Below are 24121 nucleotides of genomic sequence, written 5' to 3' on the forward strand. Positions count from 1 at the left end.
GACAAAGTGTTTTTTTGAACTCACTCTTTATTTATTTGAGACTGAACTGGGTGGGCCATCTGAGTCCACATCCATGCCATCTATCTATAGGCATGTAGCAGAGACCTTTTTTGGGGAGTATGTCACCAGTGGGGAGAAATGGGCAATTTCCAAAGGCACTTCAGATCTCAGAAGAGCTCTACTGCATTTCAGAGGAGCCTGGCTCCCTCCATCAGATGTACCGGCAGTCAGGGGCACTTGGGCCCTTTGTTCAATTAAAGTGGGATGAAAAAATATGCTGCTACCTTAAACCTCTGCAGCTAAGGTTCTGAGAGTGACAAGGCATTGAATGGACAGCAGAGGGTACTGAAGAGACAATTTGTGGGTGGAAATGAAAATTAAGAATACAGAAGCCTGTTTGATATCTGATGAAGAAATGCTGAGATTACAGAGCATGGAGCAAATGAACAGTAGTTTCTGTCTTGACATGCAGGTGGCTCTGAGGCTTCCTGACCAAAGAGTGTAGCAAAGGGAGTATCCTGTGGGACACAGTGGTCATGTTCTCTGATCACAGTTTGCACAAGGCTGGAATATTTAAACCAAGATACACCAGTTCATATCTGCTTCTGAAAGGAGCAATCCAGCCCTCTGCACTCCCATCTCCCTTATTTTACTCTGCTTATTGCTGCCCAAGGTGCTCATTGCTGCTCAAGGTGCTCAAGGTTAGGGAACAGTGCTTGAGCACTTCCTGTATCACCTGAAGGCACAGCATCTGGGATAGCTCACAGCAGACACTGAAAACATTTAAAATAACCCTGCAGTTCTCCTTGACAGCAACTGGCATGAATTCAGATGCTCTGTGATTTAGATGTTCTGTGATGATTCCCTTTGGAAAGGTGGAAGGGGCAGTAACCTCTGCAGCTTTTCAGCCAGTTGCTGCAAGGTTACCGTCCATGCGCTCAGTATTTATTGCTGCATGTAACAGCAGGCTATAGCTAGTAACCCAAGGGATTACAGTGATGTTTTTAGGGTTTATTCTCTATTTATGGAATTCTCAATCTGTAAAATGGAGGGATTAGATGCAAAATTAATTCATTAGCATTAAGAAAAATTAAAATAGTTAAATTCTTGGATGGAAGCATGGGAGAAAAATCCACTGCTACTTTCATAGCTTAGATGAAGAGGGGAACCTGTCATTGTAAGACATTACACTATGTCAAGTATGGCTTGATGCCCACATTAGATTATATCCATGTGGGCAGGAGCAGATAGATTCGTGTGCCTTCTACTCCTACTCTAAAGAGGCTGAATACAAAGCCAGATATGGCACAGACGTGCTTAGTGTCCTGTTAAGTTTACTACATCTCCTCTAATAAATTTGTTATCTAAGGCACAGTGTGGTGCTGATGCAGCAATACAGTGTCATGTCTGACTGGGTATGGTTTCACAGTGTGGGACCTCTGGCACCAGTATGTGTTTAAAGAGCCCCTGTGCTCCCTGGTCCTACATACTTGCTCCCACACTTCACAGCCCTACCCTATCACTTGGGCTGGCAACTGTTGCTGTAGCTCTGCTGGAGACTGGATCAGCAATCTGATCAGGTTTTAAAACACACTTCACATCCTTTTTTTCTTTTGTTGCATTTTTCAGCATTGTTGACTGGGTTGTCATTGCAGTAGGTTGGAGTGAATGCCAGCAAGGAGGCAGAACACAGTGTCCTTAAGATTGTATTTTTATCAAAGTCCATAACCACTTAACTCACTGCCTCTGTCTGTGAGCACAGGGCATGTGGGCTGGCCCACACCCATCTGTTTTGGCATTCTCTGAGTTACGTGGATGCTTGGAATACTTTTTAATTTCCAAAGCATAAAAGTTTTGTATCTAAATCTGCTAAGGATCATTTTCTACTATCTGATATACTGAATGGTGAGGAGCTTGTAGGCCCAACGGGAATGACTGTCATTTAAAATGTGGCCTCAAAACAATGATTAAACTGTGATTCCTGTGCTACATCAATACAAAGACCAATTTAGTATTTTTAAGGGGCCAGGGACATTCTTTAAAGTCATCATTATTGTTCTGAGCCTGACTTCTTTGGGCTATCTGTGGAGTGGAGAGAGCTGATCACCTTTAACTATGATGCTGAGATGAAGCCAAATTTAGCTACTCTGATCTGTCTTGTGTATGGGTCTTTCTTTCCACTGGTCACGATATGAGACTAGAGAATCAAGAAGCTAAAGTAAAACTGTGGAAAGTAGTCCTTATGAGCCATTCACAGTCTGGAAATTAGAAGTTTTCCCTTAAGGTTTAATAAAAGTGCAGAAACGCTATTTGTAAGGTGATTGCATCCTGAATGAAATCAAGTAAATATGGAGAACGACAAAAGATCTGTATCCTGTTAATTGGAAACATTTCTGTATTGCTTTTCTGGGGAGCAGGAAAAATGTTAAAGACTGAATGAATCTGCTGCAAGAAGGTTGGAATAAAAAAAAAAAAGGATAAGTAGAATAAAAAAATGGAACTAAAACCTTTGAGAACTTACCACTCTGTTTTGCTTAGCTTTTTCCCTAGACAGCTTTTATTGTTTTCCCTTCACTTTCCCTTCTCTCCTTTCCTGCCCTCACACTCAGAAAGCTGTATCTTTGCATATGTGAGGTGTAGAAACTATATTCCTTCCAGAGGAAACAGGCAGTATTAAGAAATTAATGAAGTCTTCTACTGACCTGTAGAGGAAAATGATAGGAATGAATCAGTATTTTTTTTGTCATTGATACTTTTCAACATTTTAGCAATTTGTTTTTCTTCACTCTCTTTTATATGAGCCTTTTTTGTGTTTTATGCCTGCAGCAGATAATGAGAAGCCAAAGCTGACAAATCACTTGAAAATTCTCCCGAGGCACAGCATAGAAAATTCCCTCTCTTGCTCTTTCATTCAGTCTGTGTGTACATATGGATATGTAAATCAAAAAAACGATGTAGTGATTATGTAAATCCACGAGTTGATTGCCTGACAATCAGCAATGCCTCCTGAGTATTTAAATTATTTTAAATTTGAAGAAATTTGTCTTTTCTGTAAATACTTATCGGATATTAAAATACAATGAAGTACTTGACCGAAGAGGAGGGAAGAAAGAGCTACATGCTCTAATTGCCATTTAGTCTTTTTTGTCTGAAAGGGTTTAGTTTTGAGATGTGAAATGATTGAGATCTTTTAGGGCCAATAAGGTAGGATACATGGAAGCCTGGCAGAGTGAGGTGAGAATTCTGGAAAATTAGTGCATGATCCAAAGGGGAAAGCAGAAAAATAGCCATTCATATATAAACTTGAATTATCACACTTACTAAGTATAGACTAGCGATGGGTGACATATTTCCTATCACATTTGTTAATTCCATAGGTTCAAATGACAGCTTGTGTCACGTCCTACTGCAATTCAGCATGAATCTCAAGTCTCAGAAACAGCAGCTGCTTTGTTCTGTAAAAGTTGCCCCTGGATTCAGGCAACTTCTAAGTAGCAGAGTGACTGCATTTTCTGCTGGCATCTCTATTGGCATTTGATGTTAAATTGAGGAAATTCCTCCTGATGCAAGCTCCTTCCCCAGAACACCAGTGGGCCCCCAGGCAGCCACAGCTGCTCCACTTTTTGAGAAAGGCTGGAGGTGACTTTCAAGTAGGGGAGCAGCTGGTGCCTTCCCCCCTCCACTGCTCCTTTGGTATGAGGTGACTGGAAAGTCAGTCTGCAGTTCCCATCTCTCATTGTCCCACCTCCTCCCTTTCCAGTGGTGGACCTTCATTATAGTCTCACTATGTTTTTCTGAGTCTCTTGACTTGCTTTTCAGATTGATTTAACATTACCAACATATTTAAGTGGTCTGGCAGTACATTTTTTGGTGTTGAAAAATTTAAGTGGTATCACTTAATTACAGTGTAGGAGCACTGGATTTTGACCTGGCTTTACAGGTAGTCCCAAGCAGTCTTGAAACAAATTGAAACCGCAGAGGTAAAAAAATCTCATTTATATTAAAGACATGTAAATATGCATATGCATTAGAGCTGTAAGACATTACAACCTCATGGCCATGTTAATGAACAGGCAGGAAGCTATGTAGCTTTGTCTCAGGAGGTGCTGTGTCTCAAGAGCTGTTCTTCATATCTAGTCTGTGCTGGCATTATAGGTAAATTCTCAAACATATCTAAATAGTATAGGGGAATTTCTGAGTACTGTTAGTGTCCTGTAGTTTCTTAAAATTTGGGGTAAGATCATATTTTTTCAGTTCCTTTGTATTTGAAAGCAATAAGGCTGATATTGTTCAAACTTACAGTATTTCCCCTCATGCTCTCTCTAAAAAGTCTCCCTAAAAGGTAAAGATTTGAAACAGTTACAACTACCTGGGGAGCAGGCTTTTAGCATGGAAGGGCTGAAGTGGTCTTAACCTCAGTAGTCTTCAGTCCAGAGTAGCACAAACAGTAGTTTGTTGAAAAATGAATCCAGGTGAACTCTATGCGAATAAAAAATTATCATAGAAATATAAATAATTTATTAGATGCAATGGATTACTAGTAGAAATCTATGATTAAAATAAGATAAAATTGGAAAAAAACACTCTAAATACTACTGCAATATGTTTTTTTTTTACCTTAGAAATTGTGGATGGCAATGTGAAAATGACGCTGGGTATGATCTGGACTATCATCCTTCGCTTTGCTATTCAAGATATTTCAGTGGAAGGTAATAGTAATGCAATTATGTTAAATAATTAGGAAATCTGTTTTAAAACTTTTTTATATGAATTGTGCATAAGGGAGAGGAGTGTTTTAAAAATAAATTTTTTCACAGAAGATGATACCGCATCTGGTATCATCATTTGCTACCTGGTGACAAAATTAACTTCGGGAGGGAAAAAGTAATTACTCTCCTTATCCTGACAGAGACTTTGAGCCAGCTTTCTAAATGCAGAGGTTCTGGTCATGTCTCTCAGTTGAAGGGACAGAAACATGACTATGTTTCTGAGCTTCAGTGTCCTGAAACTAATTGCTGTATCCTTTGTGTTTGGTCCTATTTCCAACGTACTTTTTTCAGTCCTGAACTTAAACTACAAGCATGTTTCATGTAAGCACCAAGAATCTTTTATGTCTAGTTGTATTATATTTGTATTGGGTATTTTTCTCCAAATATACAGTCTGCTGTCCAACCAATATAATTCCTTAAATTTCTAACATCCTGAAACTTTTGTGCAGGCTGACTCTAGTCTTAACTGAACTCTGTGTTCTAATGGATCCCCAGTTGTCCATTTATATGAGTATCTTTTAGGATTAAATGTTAGTTTATGGCAGTTTATGGTGGCTGACTATTAGAAATTAATTACTTGGGTACTTTTCACATCTTTCCTCATTTTTACTCCCTTGTGTCTTTTACAGAGACCTCTGCCAAAGAAGGGCTGCTGCTGTGGTGTCAAAGGAAAACTGCTCCTTACAGAAATGTGAACATTCAAAACTTCCATCTTAGGTAAACTTTTATTATTTCAAGACGTTGACACGATCTAAAAAATTTTACATCAAATTTTCCCCACAGTTGTGTAGGTATATAGTTGATAGGGGGATTTGGGTCTTCACTGTCAGCTAGACTTTTTTTCAGATTCTGGTGCTCTATCTTCAGTCTTATTTTGGTTAGCCTTTGGCATTATCTGCTATGACTTCCATAGTTACTGTTTAAAAGAAAAAAATCCTACTACATACCCAATTACCATACTATGTTATTAGAAGTCCTTGGTATATGGGAATTCTTGAGTACTACATCATAGTGGCAAATGACTGCTTTCAAATGAGAGCCACTGCAGAGAGCCACAGAGAGACTGTTCTGGCAAAAATACCAGTGTGTTGAGCATGCAAATATCTCATGGAGAATCAGTCTTTCTCATTTGTAATGTAACTGTAAGCAAAGAGCAAAAAATGCACTTAGATCATACACAACAGCAGCAATACTTTAAACACGTTTGTTTTCAGAATCAGGATCATGACCTAAGCTGGAAAACTTAGTAAAGCTCCAGACTTGTGGTTCTCATTAAGAGTTAGAATGGGAGTTCCAGGCCATATACAGGCTGCCTGGTTTGGGGATTTCCTTGGGCTAGTTCCTGAAGCTCTACCAGTGACCTACTTCATTAAACTACATGGCTTGCCATTTGCACTGTTTAACCATGTGATCTTCCCTTTCCTGAAACCCTTCTAGTACTTAAAAAAACTCTTTAATAGTGTTCTGCTGTTTTTAATTATTTCTTAATGTGCAGTACCTAAAACACATGTAGTGACAGAGAAGATACAGTTCATATATGCATTCCAAGATAAAAAATATTTCATTTACAGTTCCTGTATGGCCTTTCAGAGATCTGAAATTTGTTATGTGTTACTTTCCCAGAATATACAAAGGTATATTTCATAGAGCTTTATATGGATCCAGGGTACACTGTAAGTTACAGTACCAGAATCTTGTTCTGTATATGTACCTATTCTGGTCTGATACATGATATGGGGAAAACACATTAAATGGAAGTACCTTGATTAACGCTTGGGTGGATCAGCTCTTACAAGACTACCTTACAGCAGGCTGTCCAGATCGTTTTAGTTTACACCTTTTGGAGAAAGAAAAATTTGTTAGTTTGGTTCTCAGTTTGATTAAGTTTTACCTTCTGGATGATGTCATATTATACAATATAGGTATATTCTGCTTATTGTATTACATTTTTATTGGAGATGGTTCTGTTATTTGAAGGACCTACCCAGACATCTCAGTGACAGGGATTTTAACAGCCTTAACATGCTTAGGCTCACACAAGGACAAGACCTCAAATTACAGACCCTGTGATTGCTTGAAGTGTTTACATAAAGTATCTTTCAGAATAATTGCTTATGACTGAAAGAAACCTCTCATAATCTTTCCAAATAAATATTATTTGTATCTCCATTCATTGTCTGTTCCTGCCTCAAAAGATAGCAAGTCTGAAGTAATGATGAAGTGTAAGAACTCAGATCAAAGCTGTGATAAGTGAGAAGTGTTTTAAATAAACTGAGCTGATTTATGATTTCTTACTTCTCAAAGCACATGGTTGTGCCACTAAAATTCTCTGAAATAACTGACACAAAAAAAGCCAATTGCTCCAGAAAATTCAAGTAATTGCAGGTTTGCTCTTCTTTTTATTTTTTCACAAATATGCTCTAAGTGTAATGGGAGATTATGTTCTTTCATTGATGAACGTGTACTTGAGCTATCCTAGAACACTGCATGAATTAAGCAATTGAAATCAGGTACAGTTGCACAAAATGTACACTGCCTTAGAAAGTATATGGAGTTCTTAAGTGTATATGGACTGTAGAGTAAGGTATGTATTACAACAAAAGGAGCACAGTAACAGAACAGCTCAGAGGGATGAGACTTGACAGAACATAAGTGTCAGGATTAGACGGGAGAATTCCTTCTTGATTTTAAACCTTGAGCAAGGATCAAACTGTAAAATGCCATGACTTTATTAACTAATTTTTTATTTTTTTCCATTTTATTTTTTTGTTGTAAAGCTGGAAAGATGGCCTTGGATTATGTGCACTTATCCACAGACACCGACCTGATCTTATTGACTACTCCAAGCTAAATAAGGTCATCAGTCTGGGTGGTACAGCATGCTGTCCTGCAGTGATTTGGCTTGCTTCTGGTTTGCTTAGCATGTTTTCTAGAAGACAGGCTGATGAATGCATACTAATTCTAACTGACTTTCTAAGGTCCTTCCAAAGAAACCCCACTGACATGGGGGAGAGGACCTTGTCCTTCCTTCCTTCCCATTACAACAACTTCAGCATCTAATTGCAAATAATCTTGTCCTCAGCTGTTGGGCAGTTGATGAAGTCCTTTACACTGCCCAATAGAGATGTTAAGTAAAACACATGGAATTATCCATTTACCACTGATAGTATTGTACAGTCCATCCTGTTTAGTATCTAGTGTAAATTACTGTAGATTACAGATCAGTAAACAGTGACATGATGATTGAATTCCTTAGAACAAACACTACCCTTGATAATTAGGAGTACATGCTGAGTTATTAGTCTTACATAGAAAATATTCACCAATTCTCAGATTAACTTCTACCTATAGTTCCAGACAAGTGGAAACAAAACTGATATCCTAACTTCCTTAGGTAGTACCTCATGGGGATTGCAAAACTATTTTATTACAGTGTGCTACTCATGGCAAAGTGCGTGTTTTCTAAAGATACCAGCCACTTTCGTTTGAGAGGGAGGAATGAGGAACAAACAATAATGTCAGAATTTCTTCTTCTTCAGAATCATCATTAATGAAGAATAAAACATAAAAAGAAAGTGGAATGTTGTTGTTTTACATTAGGTTTCAATATATACATACCATTTTCTGCTCTCTGGAATGAATGCATCTTCAGGTCTCACATAAACACCAGTACAACAGAAAACTTAATCATTGATTTTAATCTGTTGAGTGCAACTTCGCATTGATGAGACTGGTAAAACATCAACTGTATTTTCCATTCCATGTCATTACAAATTGATTTTACTAGTGGAATCAACTGTTACTAGAAAGTCTTTGATGAAACAAAAGATAAATGAATAAAGTGAAATTATTTTAAAACTTAGTTTGCTTTATATATATGTTCAATTTATGCCAGAGTCCCCAAGGTGTGCAGTGATGAAAATTAAATGAACTTAGTACTGAACACATTAGATTTTAATTTAGGTAGCTGTTAGGATAACTGCAGATCTGAACCAAAGGGCAAAATATTAGCCATCAATACCAGCTTGTTCTCTAATTCTATATACAACCTTTCCTACAAATAAACAGATTAATGGAATGACTAAGCTACCTGTCTCTGTGCTTATTATGCATGGCACAAAGAGAAGTTTGTTTGATTGAATTTGTGCTTTGAAAAGTGGTACACAGTCCTAAAGAACTTCACAGTATAATGATCCTGTAGACAAGTGCTGAGGAAAGGGAACAGAACACAAGCAGGTCTGCCTCAACATTACTATTTCCCTCTTAGAGATTTCTAAAATAAGAACAGGTCAGGTTTCAAATTGAGACTGAGCTGTGGCACGTAAAGCACATGCAGAAAAAATCCTAAAATAGATCTTGCTTTCCTGACCTGGCTGTGTTTGATTGACTGCTCATTTTGGTTACATTAACAGCTGTCTTGGTGTCTTGTTTCTTGATTTCTTATCTCCTGCATGCTGTCCTTTCCTTTTCACACCAATGCTTTTTGTGTGAACTTGTAGCTGGAAAGATGGCCTTGCTTTCAACGCCCTTATCCATAGACACAGGCCTGATCTTCTTGACTATGACAAGTTAGATGAGGTATTTCTTTAGCTGTAGCAGAGATTTTTAGTTACTGTGGCTTGTAGTTTTTTTAAAAAGGATGGGTGATGGAGATCTCCAATTATTCAGAAGCTGCTGTGATTTTAAAGAAGTGCTTTAGCAGTGGAGCACTATTTACTGATGGACTTAGTACCAAGCACACAAATATGAGGTGCTCATCACTCATTCATAAGGAAAGTTTTTTAACCTAGTCAATAGTCTCACTTAGATTTACTGTATTTTTTACTTTGCTTTTCTGTGTCCTATTTTCCCAGACTGTCTCTGTAGACATGGGCATTGTTCAGACTGGCTATAATACTTCACCAGTTTGCAAATATGTGAAAATAATAATAGCATTTATGGCATGAACTGCCATTTCTCATAGGGTGTTTTCCCTCCAAGCTGATATGGGAAGGCTCCCTTAGTGGTAGGCCCAGTCTGACACACTCTTGCATTGTCAGCAACACCTGTCTGTAGTGTAAGACATGAAATGTCTGCTGTCTGTCTGAACTGTGCTCACTGTTTCCTTTTTTCTTTCCTTCGAAAACCAAAGTCTCAAAATCAGAGGAAGTGCTTGAATTTCCATGGCTCTAAAATTCAGTTTATAGAGGCATTACAGATTTTTATGTCCAAGCCCAAACTAGCAAGTTTTGTTCCTCCTGGAGAACTGTTCTGTCTGTGCTTGCTGCTTCTCATGTGTTCACCTGACCAATAGAGAACTCAGAAGTCATATGCCTGTAATATACTGTAGAGTTGGGTAAAAAATAGGCAGGACTAACTTTGTTTTGAATGATCTAGTTTAGCCTGCTGGACCAGTGGCCTTTACTGTATGTATTGCTGCTGTACTTAATTCAGAATTAGCTGAGAATGATGAGTGTACACTGCACACAATATCTACCTTCCTCTTCAGAATAGGTTTGCAGCAGAGTCCTAGTGGTAGATAACAGCCTATTAAAGTTTTCTTTGAAAAGTATAGCAGCAGATAGACCAAAAGTTCATATACCTAGACTCTGCTTTTTGAAGAACAGTAGTTGTGAATCCAGTTTACAGTTTGGAAAACCAGAATACGTTTTATTACCTACTGTAGTTTTGCTTCAAATAAAAACTTCTATCTTTGACTCAAACTTTTTTCTTTAATGCAGGATGACCCCATAGGAAATATCAACCTTGCCATGGAAATTGCTGAAAAGCATTTGGATATTCCAAAGATGCTGGATGCGGAAGGTGAGGGTTATATCTTACTTAAGTTTGTGTTGCTTATAAGCAGAACACAGTGAATTTTTTTTTTTAATCTAGCGAATTTTCAACATTTATTCTACATGAATCATAATGTAGCAATCTGCTTTGTTTTCAAGCAATATTTTCCTTCTTTTTCCCCATGCATTGGATAATTTCCCTCACTTTTTTCTTTGTTACTGATTGGTTTTTATCGTTTGCATTTGTTATACTACTTTGAACCCTAACCTCAGCACATGGCCCCACTGTGATAATTGAGGTAAAATGCAGGATCAAGTTAATCCTTGCCTTTAAGTAATTAAAATCTAAGTTTAATAAAGGTAAATATAACTGTTAGCAGCTCAAAGCATATTCACTTTGTAAAATGTTTAACTGAGAGGACCAGAAATACAAATAGAAGTACAAAACTTTCAGAATATCTGAAACACATACTGCGTCTGAAAGAGAGGTAGGTTGAGGGAAGCATTTTTTTGGTTTACTTTTGTTGTAAACTTTTTGCAGTGACAGTTTTAACAAATAGTTTGTGTATCTCCAATAATTTTTAGAGTTTCCTGACTTTTTCAAGATAACCGAACTTTTGTACTCTGGGCAAAAAATGCTGCCAAAATACTGGAATTTGCCTACAGTAGTTCAAAGCATTCATCTCAAAGAATGGAGACTGTTGTGCTGGCTTGTCAGTAGAGCAGTGATAACACAGGAACTATCCAGAGCACTCAAACTGGCTATGTCTGTTCCTCTTGAAGTCTTTGGTAGGAAAGTTAGGCAGGATGATTTGGAAAATCGAGACTGTAACCTCTTCGTTGAAGAGTGGTTTCACTTTCATGCTTCAAAACAAATTGTTTCCATATTTTGAATTGCAATTCCCCTTTCAAGCACCATCAATTATTTTTCTCTGAAACACTGTGCAAGGAATAAACAGAAGTGCTGCCTTCTTACCATTGAGCAGCTCCCACTTTCCTCAGTTTTTTCCCCTCTTCATAGTCCATATAAGAAACCCTTTATTTTCCTCACCAGATTTTCTGCACATTCTAGCCTTATCTTACTATTTTCCTCTTGGAAGGGGGAGAGGAAATGAAATTATATTTCTTCTAATACCCTCTAAGTATTCATGGTCACTTTTTATTCTCTTTACTTCCAGTTTGTTATCAGTGGAAACTTTGCAAAGTTTTGTTCACAGCTATGTAAAGTAGATGTAAAATCAGTAAATACATTGGTCCCGAACTTAGAAATCTCACTGTTAATATTAGAAATTGCCACCTCATTCCTGGGTCTTTTCATGTCAGTATCTTCCCACTCCTTACATTGACAGGAATCCTTGCAGCTTGCACTAGAATCATTCATTACTCAGCCATAATTGGTGTAAATCTACCTTTTTCTGCCTTTCTCTGTTACTCATTGAAAAGGTCAATTTTTACCCATGTACCCTTACCTTGATTGCACCCACTGTATATTTTCATTCTTTCCTGCCATGATAGGAGCAAAGATATCAGCCAGCCAAGCCAAACTCTCCTGTGATTTATGCTATTAACTAAAAAGATGGGCTAGCACAGGGATTACAAAACTGTTACTATCCAAGCTTTTCTTAGCACAAAATGTATTTCTGGACTGCAGGACTTCTATGCGTTTCCAATATATTTCAGTACCTCATCAGCTACAGGGTCCCTGTGCTGATACACACTGTGTGCATTTCTGTTTTGTGACTGTCAGTGGCTGCATTTAACTCTGGAATAATTCTAGTGATTTAGATGAAGTTGCTTTGGAGTGGCAGTGAAGCTGAACCCAGTAGATCTGCCAGCCATGCCATCTGCTTGGAAGTTTCCACAAACCAGAAGGTAGCAATACCCTTCTGTACAGTCTCAGCCTTCAGATGTTTTGCCATTTCAGAGAGAGTTGTATCTTTTGCATTTACTGAGCTCAAGTGGCTTTGCACTGATAACTGTAAACAGATGCAACCTGAATAATGGTGTATTTATTTGGAATCCTTACAGCACTGAGGTGGCACCATTAGCATAATCAGATGAAAGTACCTTGTGAGAATTTCTGAGCAGTTAACCCTCTTCTCTCTACACAGATGTAGTAAACACTGCCAGACCTGATGAAAGAACCATTATGACTTATGTTTCCTGTTACTACCATGCATTTGCTGGTGCTCAGAAGGTGAGATTGTAGATGGATCAGATCTCATCCTTCACCTTCTGTCTTGTTTCTTTCAGCAATTTTTCCTTTTCTGGTCTTTTCCTCGCTAGTTACTAGAACAGCATCTTAGAGCTGAGTTCGTATCCTGTTGCCTGATTTTCACTGTGAACCGCTGTCTTAGTAGAGCCAGTAGTAGTCTATCCATTTGTTCCATAGAAACAAACCTTCTTGTCTCATCTTTCTGTATATTTACTAATAATATCCAGTAGGTTTTTGACAGGTGGTTTCTGAATGGGATAGAGGACAATATCCTCTTTAAATAAACTTGTGTGCATTCATTGGAAGAACCATTAAAAATGCAAAATGAAAATAAGCTCATAGTGAAAAAACAATTTCAATAGCAGAATGCCATCCTTCTCTCTGCTGGATATTATTTCTGCTATAGATGTCCAAATCATCATAACAGATGCTCAGAAAATAAACCCTTCTCTTATGCTTTCAGGATTGTTTTTAAAATGTTAAATGCTTAATGGTAAGTACAACAGCAATATAAAATGACGCTACTATGCAAAACAGACACAGAAACATACACAGACATCTCAGACGAGCTCTGGAATTGTGTCCTAAAGAAAAGAAGGAAAATTTTAAAAAGCAAGGCACTTTGGAGTTGGGCATACATCAGGTATTGGCAGTATAAAGAATACTGATATATAATGCTGAAGTTATAACTAATCCACATGCAACTTCCAGAGAACGTCTCCTCGGATCAAAATGTAGTCTGTCTTTCCTGTGTCTAAGTCAAAACCCCCCACACATTCTAAGTCACTAGACATATGCATATCAGCCATAAGCAGACAGTCCTGGTAAAATTGTGGTCACTCCCCCTCTGACAATACTGCAGGATCAAGCTTATTAAAAAAAAAAAATCCTCCTCTTCATAAGAGCTTACATTGAATTTTTAGTGTACATTTTATTCTGTCAGCACCTGTCAATCTAACACTAAATTTATTACAGCTTCGTGGAGTTTCTAGAATTCAGAGCTATGGACAAGAAAACAGTCAGAATGACATAGAGTTGTACATTTATTTATTCATCCTGTTTTCTGCTCCTCGATTCTCTTTTTGCTTTGTTTCAATTTCTCCCCCATCTTGTAGATATTGTGAACACTCCCAAACCTGATGAGAGAGCTATCATGACATATGTGTCCTGCTTCTACCATGCTTTTGCTGGAGCAGAGCAGGTATTAATCAATTGTCCCTTCAGGTTGCTGTGTTTTTGATTGGTTTGTTTCGCATTTCCACTTGTTTATTAAAAAAAATCCTAATGTAGTACTATGTGGTTTTAATTAACAATTGCAAGTACTACTTGAGCACTAATACTTGATTTTAACCAGCTCTCTAACCTGTTTTAGTTAAATGTTATGTAGCAAGTTAACTTCTTTAATTCCAATGGACATTCCTGTTTCCAATTTTGAGTCTTTATTTGGTGATTACAAAGACTACTTCAGAAAACCTGTATTTGAAGATACTGTAAGATGGAGTTGTTGCTTGTTGCTACAACAACCTCTTATGCGTTTGCTGCATAAAGGAATGTTTGCTATTTGGAGATTGAGACTATTCTAGACTTACTCGTGCTGAGTAGTAATTTAGGGCTAGATTTTCAAAGATGCCTAAGGTGCAGAAAGGCACAGAAGACATCCAACACAGTATTTGTGCCTGATTCCCACAGAAGCCAACAGAATTATTTGTGGATCAAAGTACTGCATAAAAGGCATGAACATCAGCAGCAGACCTGTCATACAGGATGGGATTCTCACTTATAAATGTGGCATTTCCCACTGTTCTGCTTCATACTTTTCTACCCTACAAATGGACATAACCAAACTTAATGTGGAAAAAAACCCCAACAAACCCTTAAAAAAGTAGTTGATATTTTTCCTACATCCTCAGGACTTAATTTCCTTTCCTGTCTGGTAGGTCACCTACACCTTACGACAGCACAGCTCTACTGTTGCACCCTCTCGCTTCTCGTTATGAAGGTTTTGCTATTCGAGCAAAAGGGCAATTCCAAATACTCTGTAATACAGGAGTCTACACAGATATTTGTTTGCTTAAATGTACTCCAGGGTCACATTTGTATGAAAGTATAGCTCTGTGATCTCAAACTACTAATGTAAATTTTAAATATGGCAGAACTGCACTGTGCCTTCACATATAAGTTTTTCATGAGGCATGAAAAGATTTGCTGTCAGTGGTTGAGCTGCATTTATTCTCAAGGGTATATCTACATATGATGTGCAGATATAGAGTGGTCTGAGACTCCTGAATTCCATGTGGTATCTTTCCAGTGTGGCTAACAAATCTAATACTTTTTTGGTGTGATTTTAAAAAAATAACCTAATAAGATATCTCTAAGAATGGCCTAAGTTGTCTTTGAAAAGAAAAGATTTATTAGACAACTGTAATGACAGTGCAAAATTCCCCCTTGTGCAATAAGACTTTGTTGTACAACAAGGGGATGGACTTCTGTGCTGACCTGTGCCTTATTCAGGCCATTGAAATCTATGACTGCAGAAGGAGGGGAAATGAATATCTAAGTAACCTAGGAGCATGAATCAACAACTATAAAAGAATGTGATTTTTTCATTTGCAGCAGCTACGCCCTCTCTCTTTCTCCAAGGCTATACCTTTCTCAGAATGTGTTTATGACTATGTCCTGTTTATTTGCTGTGTTTTACAGGCTGAGACTGCAGCTAACCGGATCTGTAAGGTGCTTGCTGTGAATCAGGAAAATGAGAGGTTGATGGAAGAGTATGAGAGACTAGCAAGTGAGGTAAAGATGCTGTATCTGTGACGTGGTGACAATGAACTACTGAAAGCTGAAAGATTCATGCACGGTCTGGAAGAGTGGAGACACTATGAGTGTAAATCTCACAGTGGCAGGGTACAAAGCCCAGCTGCCCAAGATGTTAAGGTTTAGGTGACTCCTTTGCCAAAGACTTCCTGTGTGACCTCCAGCAAGTCAGTCAGTCTTGTTAACATGCCCAAAAGGTGTTTTGAGAACTGTCATCTGTCTGCTCCAAGACCAAGCTTCTTATCTCTGTAATCTTCAAAGACAGCCATCCTTGGCCACATGTGGAACATATCAGATCCTGTCACTCCAAGCAAGCCCATTGGCTTTGTGTACTGCAAAGCACACTGGGGAGGTCTGTCAGGGTGTTCACAATTCACTTGTGAGCACGGACAGCAGATGAATGAAGGACGCACACTGTGCTCCTCCTGTCCTTTCTTGGGAAATGGCAAATCTGAGTCAGAATTACAGATGTATAGTGAACAAGTGAGAGCTCTCTTGTCTTTTATGCATAACCTGCAAAAACATACTGAGATCACAGCACTACTGTCTGTGTCTACATTGGCACTAAAGGACATGAGAGTCAAGATTTTTATTTGACCTGAGTTACTTGTCTGGTTTCTGTCCTGATCCCATCACTTTTGAAAGTGGCAAGTGATTTTGGGTAATTCAGAATTTGAGTAATTAGCTGGAGACATGTTACATGTGTGTTCATCTTTCTGAAAATCGGGCTATTTCTAGAAATACATAGAATATCTGGGCAAGTTAGTTAGAAAAGTATTGTTCAGCTTTGAAAATCTTGTGGTTACTCACCATTAAGGCATCAATTCCAACTGAAGTCAATAATGTTAAAATGGAACAAAGTAATTAAGATTTGTGTGTCCGATATAATCTTTTTTGGTTGCTTTTCCATTGCCTTTGTATGAATTGTTTGTGTTGGTTTGAAAGCTTTTAGAATGGATTCGCCGGACAATTCCTTGGCTGGAAAACAGGACTCCAGAAAAAACAATGCAGGCTATGCAGAAGAAATTAGAGGATTTCCGGGACTACCGCCGCAAACACAAACCTCCCAAAGTCCAAGAGAAATGTCAACTGGAGATCAATTTCAACACCCTGCAGACAAAACTGAGAATCAGCAATCGTCCAGCTTTCATGCCATCGGAGGGGAAGATGGTTTCAGTAAGTAAAGGAGGCATCAATATTCTGTTCACTTTATCAATGATCCCCCAAAAATGTCAACGTGAAGGTTTGATGTTCAGAAACATCAGTTTGTTGCACTTTTGCAACACCAAACCACCCTTTTTACATACTTCCTTTCATTCTAGAATCTTCCTTTGTATTAAGCATGCTCCTGCCTCTTTGAAGGCTTTCCTAAGAACAAATTGTCTTGAGATGCAAGATGGGAATGTTATCAGTACTTCTCTGTAAGTGAGGACAAATATTGTTTATGTAAGCAAAACTCACAGTGGTTTCACTGACATTTTAGTCACCAGACCTACAGAAACTGACATTGCTCAATGTATGTTTCTGCTTTTTTCTCCTTTTAAAAATTCTATTGTCTTCTTTTCTTATGTCTGTGAAGATAAGAATAGTCAGTACCAAGAATCTTCATCTGCTGATAAGTGCTGTAATTTGACTGTAGGTCAAAACATTTCCAGTGGAATATAGCAAACCTGTTTCTGTACTCTGTTCTATCTTTGTGTTTTGGTTGTTCATAAACAAGTGATTGCACTATCTGAAAAGAGCCATTGTCCACCCCCCAAATGCAGAAAATAAGGTCCCTGTTACTTCAGTTTCCTACTTACACCTTTGAGTTTCCGAGGAAGCTCACAAAACTTTGTGCACCACAGAAACTGGTAAGATAAGCACCAAATCTTCTTGATACTAATTGTTTTGCTATTGTCAACTTGTGAAAGCAAAGCACTTTTATTTTGATAACAGATAGGTTTGTAATAAAAGAACACACACATTGTAAAATGGGAGATAAAAACAATATATCATGAAGACATTCCAAGCTGTGCTTGGAAGCCATTTGTGCAGGGGTTCCTTTCATGAACCCAACTGAATACAAGCCACTTTTCGAAGCAGGTGTCTGGACTGAAAGATTTCCTGAGCTGCCCAACAACATTTTCTATGATTCCACGAGTTTACAAAATCTGGACATAAAACCCTCTCTTTTTGAAACCAAATTGTGAATGAATCAGAAATCTGTAAATTTAGATAGAGATTATAGTTTCATCCCCTCTCTTCCATGTATTCTCTTCACAGGATATTGCCGGTGCTTGGCAGAGACTTGAACAAGCTGAGAAAGGCTATGAAGAGTGGCTGCTGAATGAAATACGACGACTGGAAAGACTTGAACACTTGGCTGAGAAATTTAGGCAGAAGGCTTCCACTCACGAACAGTGGGCATATGGTGAGCAGAGATGGCTTTTAACATTTTTAGTGTTTTAATGTTCAAAGTCGAACTGCCAATGCTGAGTATTTGCCAGCCAGGAACTCACTCATAAGTAGTTTGGACAATTTTAGAAACCTAAAATAATTGTCATGGTTTGAGATAGCCCCAAAATCCAATCCCCTAGTCTAAACCCCCTCCCACATCCCAACCTAACGTGAGATGGGTTTTTCCAGACAAAACACACCAGACTCAGAATGGTTTCGCAGACTTGGCAGGAAGCCAACTCCAAACTTGCACAATAATAACAGATAAAATGTCCGGTTTTGTTGACTGTAGTTGTGATCCTAAATTGTTGGCCTGTTGCTAATGAAATGTGACTGTAAAAATCATACTTGAGGTAGTGATTCAAACTTAATGGGAATATTTGGCATTTGAATATTACCATTACTGCTCATGTATTCCTATGAATTTGTACACAACAATCCAACTGGAAATGCAGTGACAGCTCTTGTTAAGTGTGAAATTATTAACAGAGATATTCCGAGTTGATTCTTATTCGGCCATCATGATGTTTTGAATAGTCCACATAAACTACATGATAACGGACTCATTTCTGCTTTGCTCCAAACCCTGGATTACACTCCATTTATAGTTCTGGTTTTTCATGGTAACCTAACCTTACATGTGGTTGTAACAGCTATAGGACCATACAGCGGCATTTAGTTTTGTTGGGGACTATTAAACATGGATCTGCTCAATCATCCTATTGTTTGCCCTGACAACTGCCTTCCTGCTTCTGCCATGCTTTTTCCAGCTAGATTCTTTTCACACTGTGAGAATAAACCAGAGTCCATCCTGTAACACAGTTGCTGGAAGCGCACAAGGCTGGAAATGGCTGCCAAGCCGACACTAGAAGGGAAACTACAGTGTTTGTTAGCCCTGAGAGCCTATTTTCTGAGCATAAACTACTCATGGTGACAAATTATAGCCGCTGTGCAGGGAAAACTTCACTTAAGCTGGTACATAGCAAGTGAAACAATAGTTGTGTCTGGCTCTAGAATTCATGGAGCTGTGTAATGCCATGTGGTGAGCTGCAGCTGTAGGGCCTGTCTGTGTGGATTCAGTTGTCCAACACAGGAGCTACTCAGGAGTAGTATTTCAGTTTCTACTTACTCTTTGCTTCTCTAGCCTTTCGTAAATAGGCTGGCATTTTCCACTTCAAATTCAGTATTGGATACAAAAGGCAGTCGCACATCTCAGGGTTTTTTTGGTTTTGTTTTTTTTTATGTGCTGAAATGAATAATGAATTGAAGGCAGAACATAAAAAAGAATAACATATTGTTAGTAAGAGTGAAACTGAGCATAGCAATGAGATTTCTGGTTTCATAAGTCTATTCGTAAGTCTATTCTACAAAAGACTTATCACAATGGTTTAGAGATCCAGTTTTTGCTAATATACCATTTTTATGCCAGTTTCTCCAGCAATTTCTCCAGTAATACTCACTATTTTAGACCAGTATAAACAGCCTATGAAAAAATCCAGAAAATACTGTGAGATCTTTAAAACTATATGTTTCTAATTAACACTGTTGGGCTGATAATTTGCTGCTGAATTTCAGTGGGGTTGGGATTTCATCTGATACATACGATTTTTCACCATGCCTGAGTTTAAAAAGTTGATTAAATTTGCAATTTTTCTAACAAATAAATTAGTGAAAAATGAATAATATTTTAATTTCCTCTTTCAGGCAAAGAGCAGACCTTACTTCAGAAGGATTATGAATCTGCTTCTCTGACAGAAGTCCGTGCCATGTTAAGGAAACATGAAGCTTTTGAGAGCGATTTGGCTGCTCACCAGGATAGGGTGGAACAGATCGCTGCCATTGCCCAGGAGCTGAAGTATGTTCCATTTAAAGGCTTGCAGCTGCTGACATTTAACTTTGAGATAAACTCTTTCCAATGAATTTGATAGTGTCATAGGTACCAACCTAAGAATTCCAGAGATAGCTTCATAAGTATATTATCTGAGCTGGTCACTGAGACCTTTCCCTCATCTCCCCCTTGCCCCCAACCAAATATAGATATTCAACTGACCAAAATTATTTGAAAACAAGCATTTTCAGCTTGACTTAACAGTAATCTTCTAGCATTAGTTCTGCTGATGAGTCCATTGTGTGTTGATGGGAATCCTGGAGGTGTTTATTTCACAGTTCATATGGTCTGCTGAGAGGTACTGGCTTTGAGTAATTTAACTTAGAGAATAATTCCACTTACACAAATTACAGATCGAGTATCTTCACAAGTATATTGGTCTTTTCAAAAGGCTTCACATCCGTAAATTATCTCTATAGCAGTGGGTAATGCACTGACTTTCTTGAACATTTAATTGTCTCTAGTATGTTTATTTTCACAAACACTTCATATTATATTGCAAGTGCCATTGTCTCCATTTTACAGAAAGGACAGTTGGGCATATGGAAACTAAATAACTTACTCATTGTCACACAAGAAATCAAGCACACACAAGGCTCTTCATAGGAGAGCTAGAGTTTTCACCCACAGTTCTATCAACTTAGCCAGAGGACCAACACTTGCTCATCCAGCATACTATGCCCAGAGAAAACACAACCAGAGCTGAGAACAACTCTGCAACACATTTAGGCTACATCTGTATCGTTGACATCAGCTATATAGGCCGGGGATGTGAAAGGTCAAGGCTCCTGACTGACTCCTTATGGCAACAAAGTCCTGAGTGCTGTTCACGTTGGTCTGGCTAAACTCTGCTTGCTGGTGGAGCCTGCTTTTGTTTGTGGGAAGGTTGTTAATTCACCTGCATGAAGCACAGCTTTGTCAGCAAAGCTCTGCCCACACTGACAGGACTGTAGTATTATTATGTACTGACGTTCCTTTTCTGGTCAAGTCATCTTGGTGTATACACCAAGATAAGCACATTTGATTTTATCCCCTTATGCAGTTAATTGCACTAGTTTTGTACTGTAAATCAGTGGTGCCACTCCTGGTCTTAGCAATTTGGCACTTACTTAAATTCCTTCCTCACCCGCAGTATAAATCTGTAAAGCCAACAGGAACAAATGTGCAGTAGTGGTCGAAACAGGAGCCAAGATCAAAATTCTCAGATTCCTGCCCTTGGCTTCAGCTCTCCAGGTTCCAGTTTCTCACCTTGAACAAGCAAAACAGTTACTGCTTAGAAACCAAGTGTTAAAAACATGCCCTCTTTTCACTTTGCCAAGGATCATGACTCATAAACAGCTCCATATTCATTAACAATTTAAAAATCAGAGACTTGTCTAAAAATGTAGTTCATACCTGATAGCAACAGCACTTACAGTAATTATGTAATTCAAAGGGATTTAGAAGAAAAATCCTATCTTCAAGATTATTTAAAGGATGAAAAGAAAGCACAGTGGGCAGACTAAGTACTTGTTTTTAGTTAATATGTGAAAGAAATCTGAATAATACAGAGAATGGAGATTGCACCGAGTATGTGAGCTTATGAAACACCTTCTGGCATGTCTTGATCTCTGTTGTGGAGTTATTTCATAGAATCATAGAATGGCTTGGGTTGGAAGGGTCTTAAAGATCATCTAGTTCCAATCACCCTGCAATGGGCAGGGACACATTCCACTGGACCTGGTTACTCAGAGCTCCAACCAAATTGGCCTTAAACACGTCCAGGGATGGGGCAGCCGCAGCTTCTCCAGGCAACCTGTTCCAGTACCTCATCACCCTCACAGTAAGGAATTTCTGCCTAATATACAGTCTAAACCTATATTCTTTCCATTTAAAACCATTCCCCCTTGTCCTTTTAAAAGTCCCTTTCCAGCTCTCTTGTGGGCCCCTTTTAGGTACTGAGAGGCTGCAATAAAGTCTCCCCAGAACATTCTTTTCTACAGGCTGGACAGCCCCAACTCTATCAGCCTGTTTTCTTAGGAGAGATGCTCCACCCCTCTGATCATCTTCGTGGTCCTCCTGTAGACCAGCTCCAACAGCTCCATGTCTTTTATGTTGGGGTCCCCAGAGCTGGATGCAGCACTCCAGGTGGGGTCTCACAAGACCAGAGTAGAGGGACAGAATCCTCTCCCTTGACCTACTGGCCACACTGCTTTTGATGCAGCCCAGGACGTGGTTGGCTTTCTGGGCTGCACGTGCACATTGCTGGGTCATACTGAGCTTCTTGTCAACCAACATCCCCAAGTCCTTCTCCCCAGGGCTGCTCTCAATCCATCCTCTGCCCAGCCTGTATTTGTGCATGGGATTGCCCCAAGATTTGTTTCTCTTTATACTAAAGAAAGTTTCTGTAACACCTAATCATTGTTAATTCAGCTTCAGCTTCATCAGTTATGAGAAACTTGGGGAATGTAATATACGTAGTGGAGCATCTGCTTACCAGTGTTTAGAACCCTGTGTCCTTTACCTCTGGTGACGCCAGTGAACACTGTATCCTATCTATTTTGGGATTGTCTCTTCTCAGTTGTTTCAGTAATTTGCTGTGTGAAGTTAAACAAGTTATTTGTGGCCTGGGCAGCAAAGGTGCTGAAAGCTGATTGCATTTAGAGATGCTCTAATTTGACTTCTTTGCTTCTCCATACAATAGGGCTATCAGTGCCTGATTTTCACTGTGACTCAGTAGCCCAGTTAGGCTTAATGCCCTTGGAGAACACTGAATGAAAGGTCATAAAGGTCAGGTTTTATCATTGGCTTCAAGCAGATAGGCAGCTTCTATTTAAATATTGATTTTAATTATTTATACATCATTCCTCCCACCGTGAGATTATGGAGGAAAATGCTGATTTCTTTCTTCATTCATATTTTTAAAGAAGGATTAATATCTGAATGCTAAGAAATGTGCATTTGCACTACACGCACGAAGTGTGTGTATATTTTTTTCCTCATCACTGAATCAAGCCCTTACAGAAATCATCAGCATCTGTGTCTAAATTCCAAGTCAGTACACCTCCATGTTTTGATTAGTCAATCTCTTGGATGCCTACCATTCCTATTTCAAAGGAGAACAATTGCTGTATGACTTGAACTCTACTTGTTACAGTTTCCTGTCTGTTCTGGTATTTTCTGCTGCAGCAGCTCAGCCCACTGTGTGCTTAAAGGTGAAGTTGCCACAAGCTTGTTGTTTGGTGCTGTTTAGATAAAGGATTTATGCATGTATGCAAACAGGTGATTCCAGCCAGGATGCTGCTATAAGATTCCCAGCCTGTACAGACTTAGATATTCCTTGGCAAAGAGGCATGACAGGGCTTGGATAGGGCTATACATAAAGCTGAAAGAAGCCAGGCATTTCTAAAATGAGATTTACCATTTATGACATAGCAAATGCTCACTTGAGTGAGCTGTACTATGAAGAGGAATGCTAATTTATGATCTTTTGTGCTTATTTTAATATTTTCAATCATCAAGGTAAAACTTTTGGAATGCATTTTCTTGTATACCCATCATTTCTAGTATAGCAACTTAATTTCAGCTAAGCAGACCACTGTCTGTAACACTAATTTGGAGAGTCTTTTTAATTCTGGAGACCCAGGCTCAAATTGTGCTTACGTGCATGGTTAACAGGAGCCTTGTTCTGAAGCAGTGCTAAAGCATGTTGCTCAGTGGATTATTTTTGTGACACTATCACTGTTCCTAAAGCAAGCTCATACTTAAGTGCTTCTTTGGATCAGGTCAAAATTTGACTAAATTTTTAATTTTTGACTGGGAGGAGTGGGTAAATATCCCAGAGGGTTGTGCAGCCCTAAGCAGGACCTCGACAGGTTGGAGAATTAGGCAGAGCAGAACTGTCTGAAGTTCAACAAGGGCAAAGATGATTAGGGGACTGGAGCATCTCTCTTGTGAGAAAAGGCTGAGGGAGCTGGGCCAGTTCAGCCTCGAGAAGAAACAACTGAGATGGGACCTCATCAATGTCTCTATCTCAAGGGAGGGTGTCAAAAGGATGGAGCCAGGTTCTCCTGAGTGGTGCCAAGCAACAGGACAAGAGGCAAAGGGCAGAAACTGAGGCACAGGAAATTCCCTCTGAGTATGAGGAAGAATTTCTTTACTGTGAGGGTGACTGAGCCCTGGAATATATTGTCCACAGAGGCTGAGTCTTCCTTACTGCAGATATTCAAGAACCAGCAGGATG

General features: G+C 38.8%; 1 protein-coding gene across 1 annotated transcript in view; it reads left to right on the top strand.

Annotated features, from left to right (window-relative positions):
* Positions 1–24121, top strand: part of ACTN2 (actinin alpha 2) — a 67085-nt gene that overhangs the window by 27349 nt on the left and 15615 nt on the right. The window contains exons 4-12 of the mRNA XM_017817494.1: positions 4623–4709; positions 5399–5486; positions 7547–7625; positions 10490–10571; positions 13874–13959; positions 15459–15551; positions 16518–16748; positions 17838–17985; positions 19716–19866. Coding sequence (XP_017672983.1) covers positions 4623–4709; positions 5399–5486; positions 7547–7625; positions 10490–10571; positions 13874–13959; positions 15459–15551; positions 16518–16748; positions 17838–17985; positions 19716–19866 — 1045 coding nt within the window. The remainder of the gene's footprint in view (positions 1–4622; positions 4710–5398; positions 5487–7546; positions 7626–10489; positions 10572–13873; positions 13960–15458; positions 15552–16517; positions 16749–17837; positions 17986–19715; positions 19867–24121) is intronic.

This window comes from Lepidothrix coronata, unplaced genomic scaffold (genome assembly GCF_001604755.1).
Source record: "Lepidothrix coronata isolate B3197 unplaced genomic scaffold, Lepidothrix_coronata-1.0 Scaffold61, whole genome shotgun sequence".
Lineage (NCBI taxonomy): Eukaryota > Metazoa > Chordata > Aves > Passeriformes > Pipridae > Lepidothrix > Lepidothrix coronata.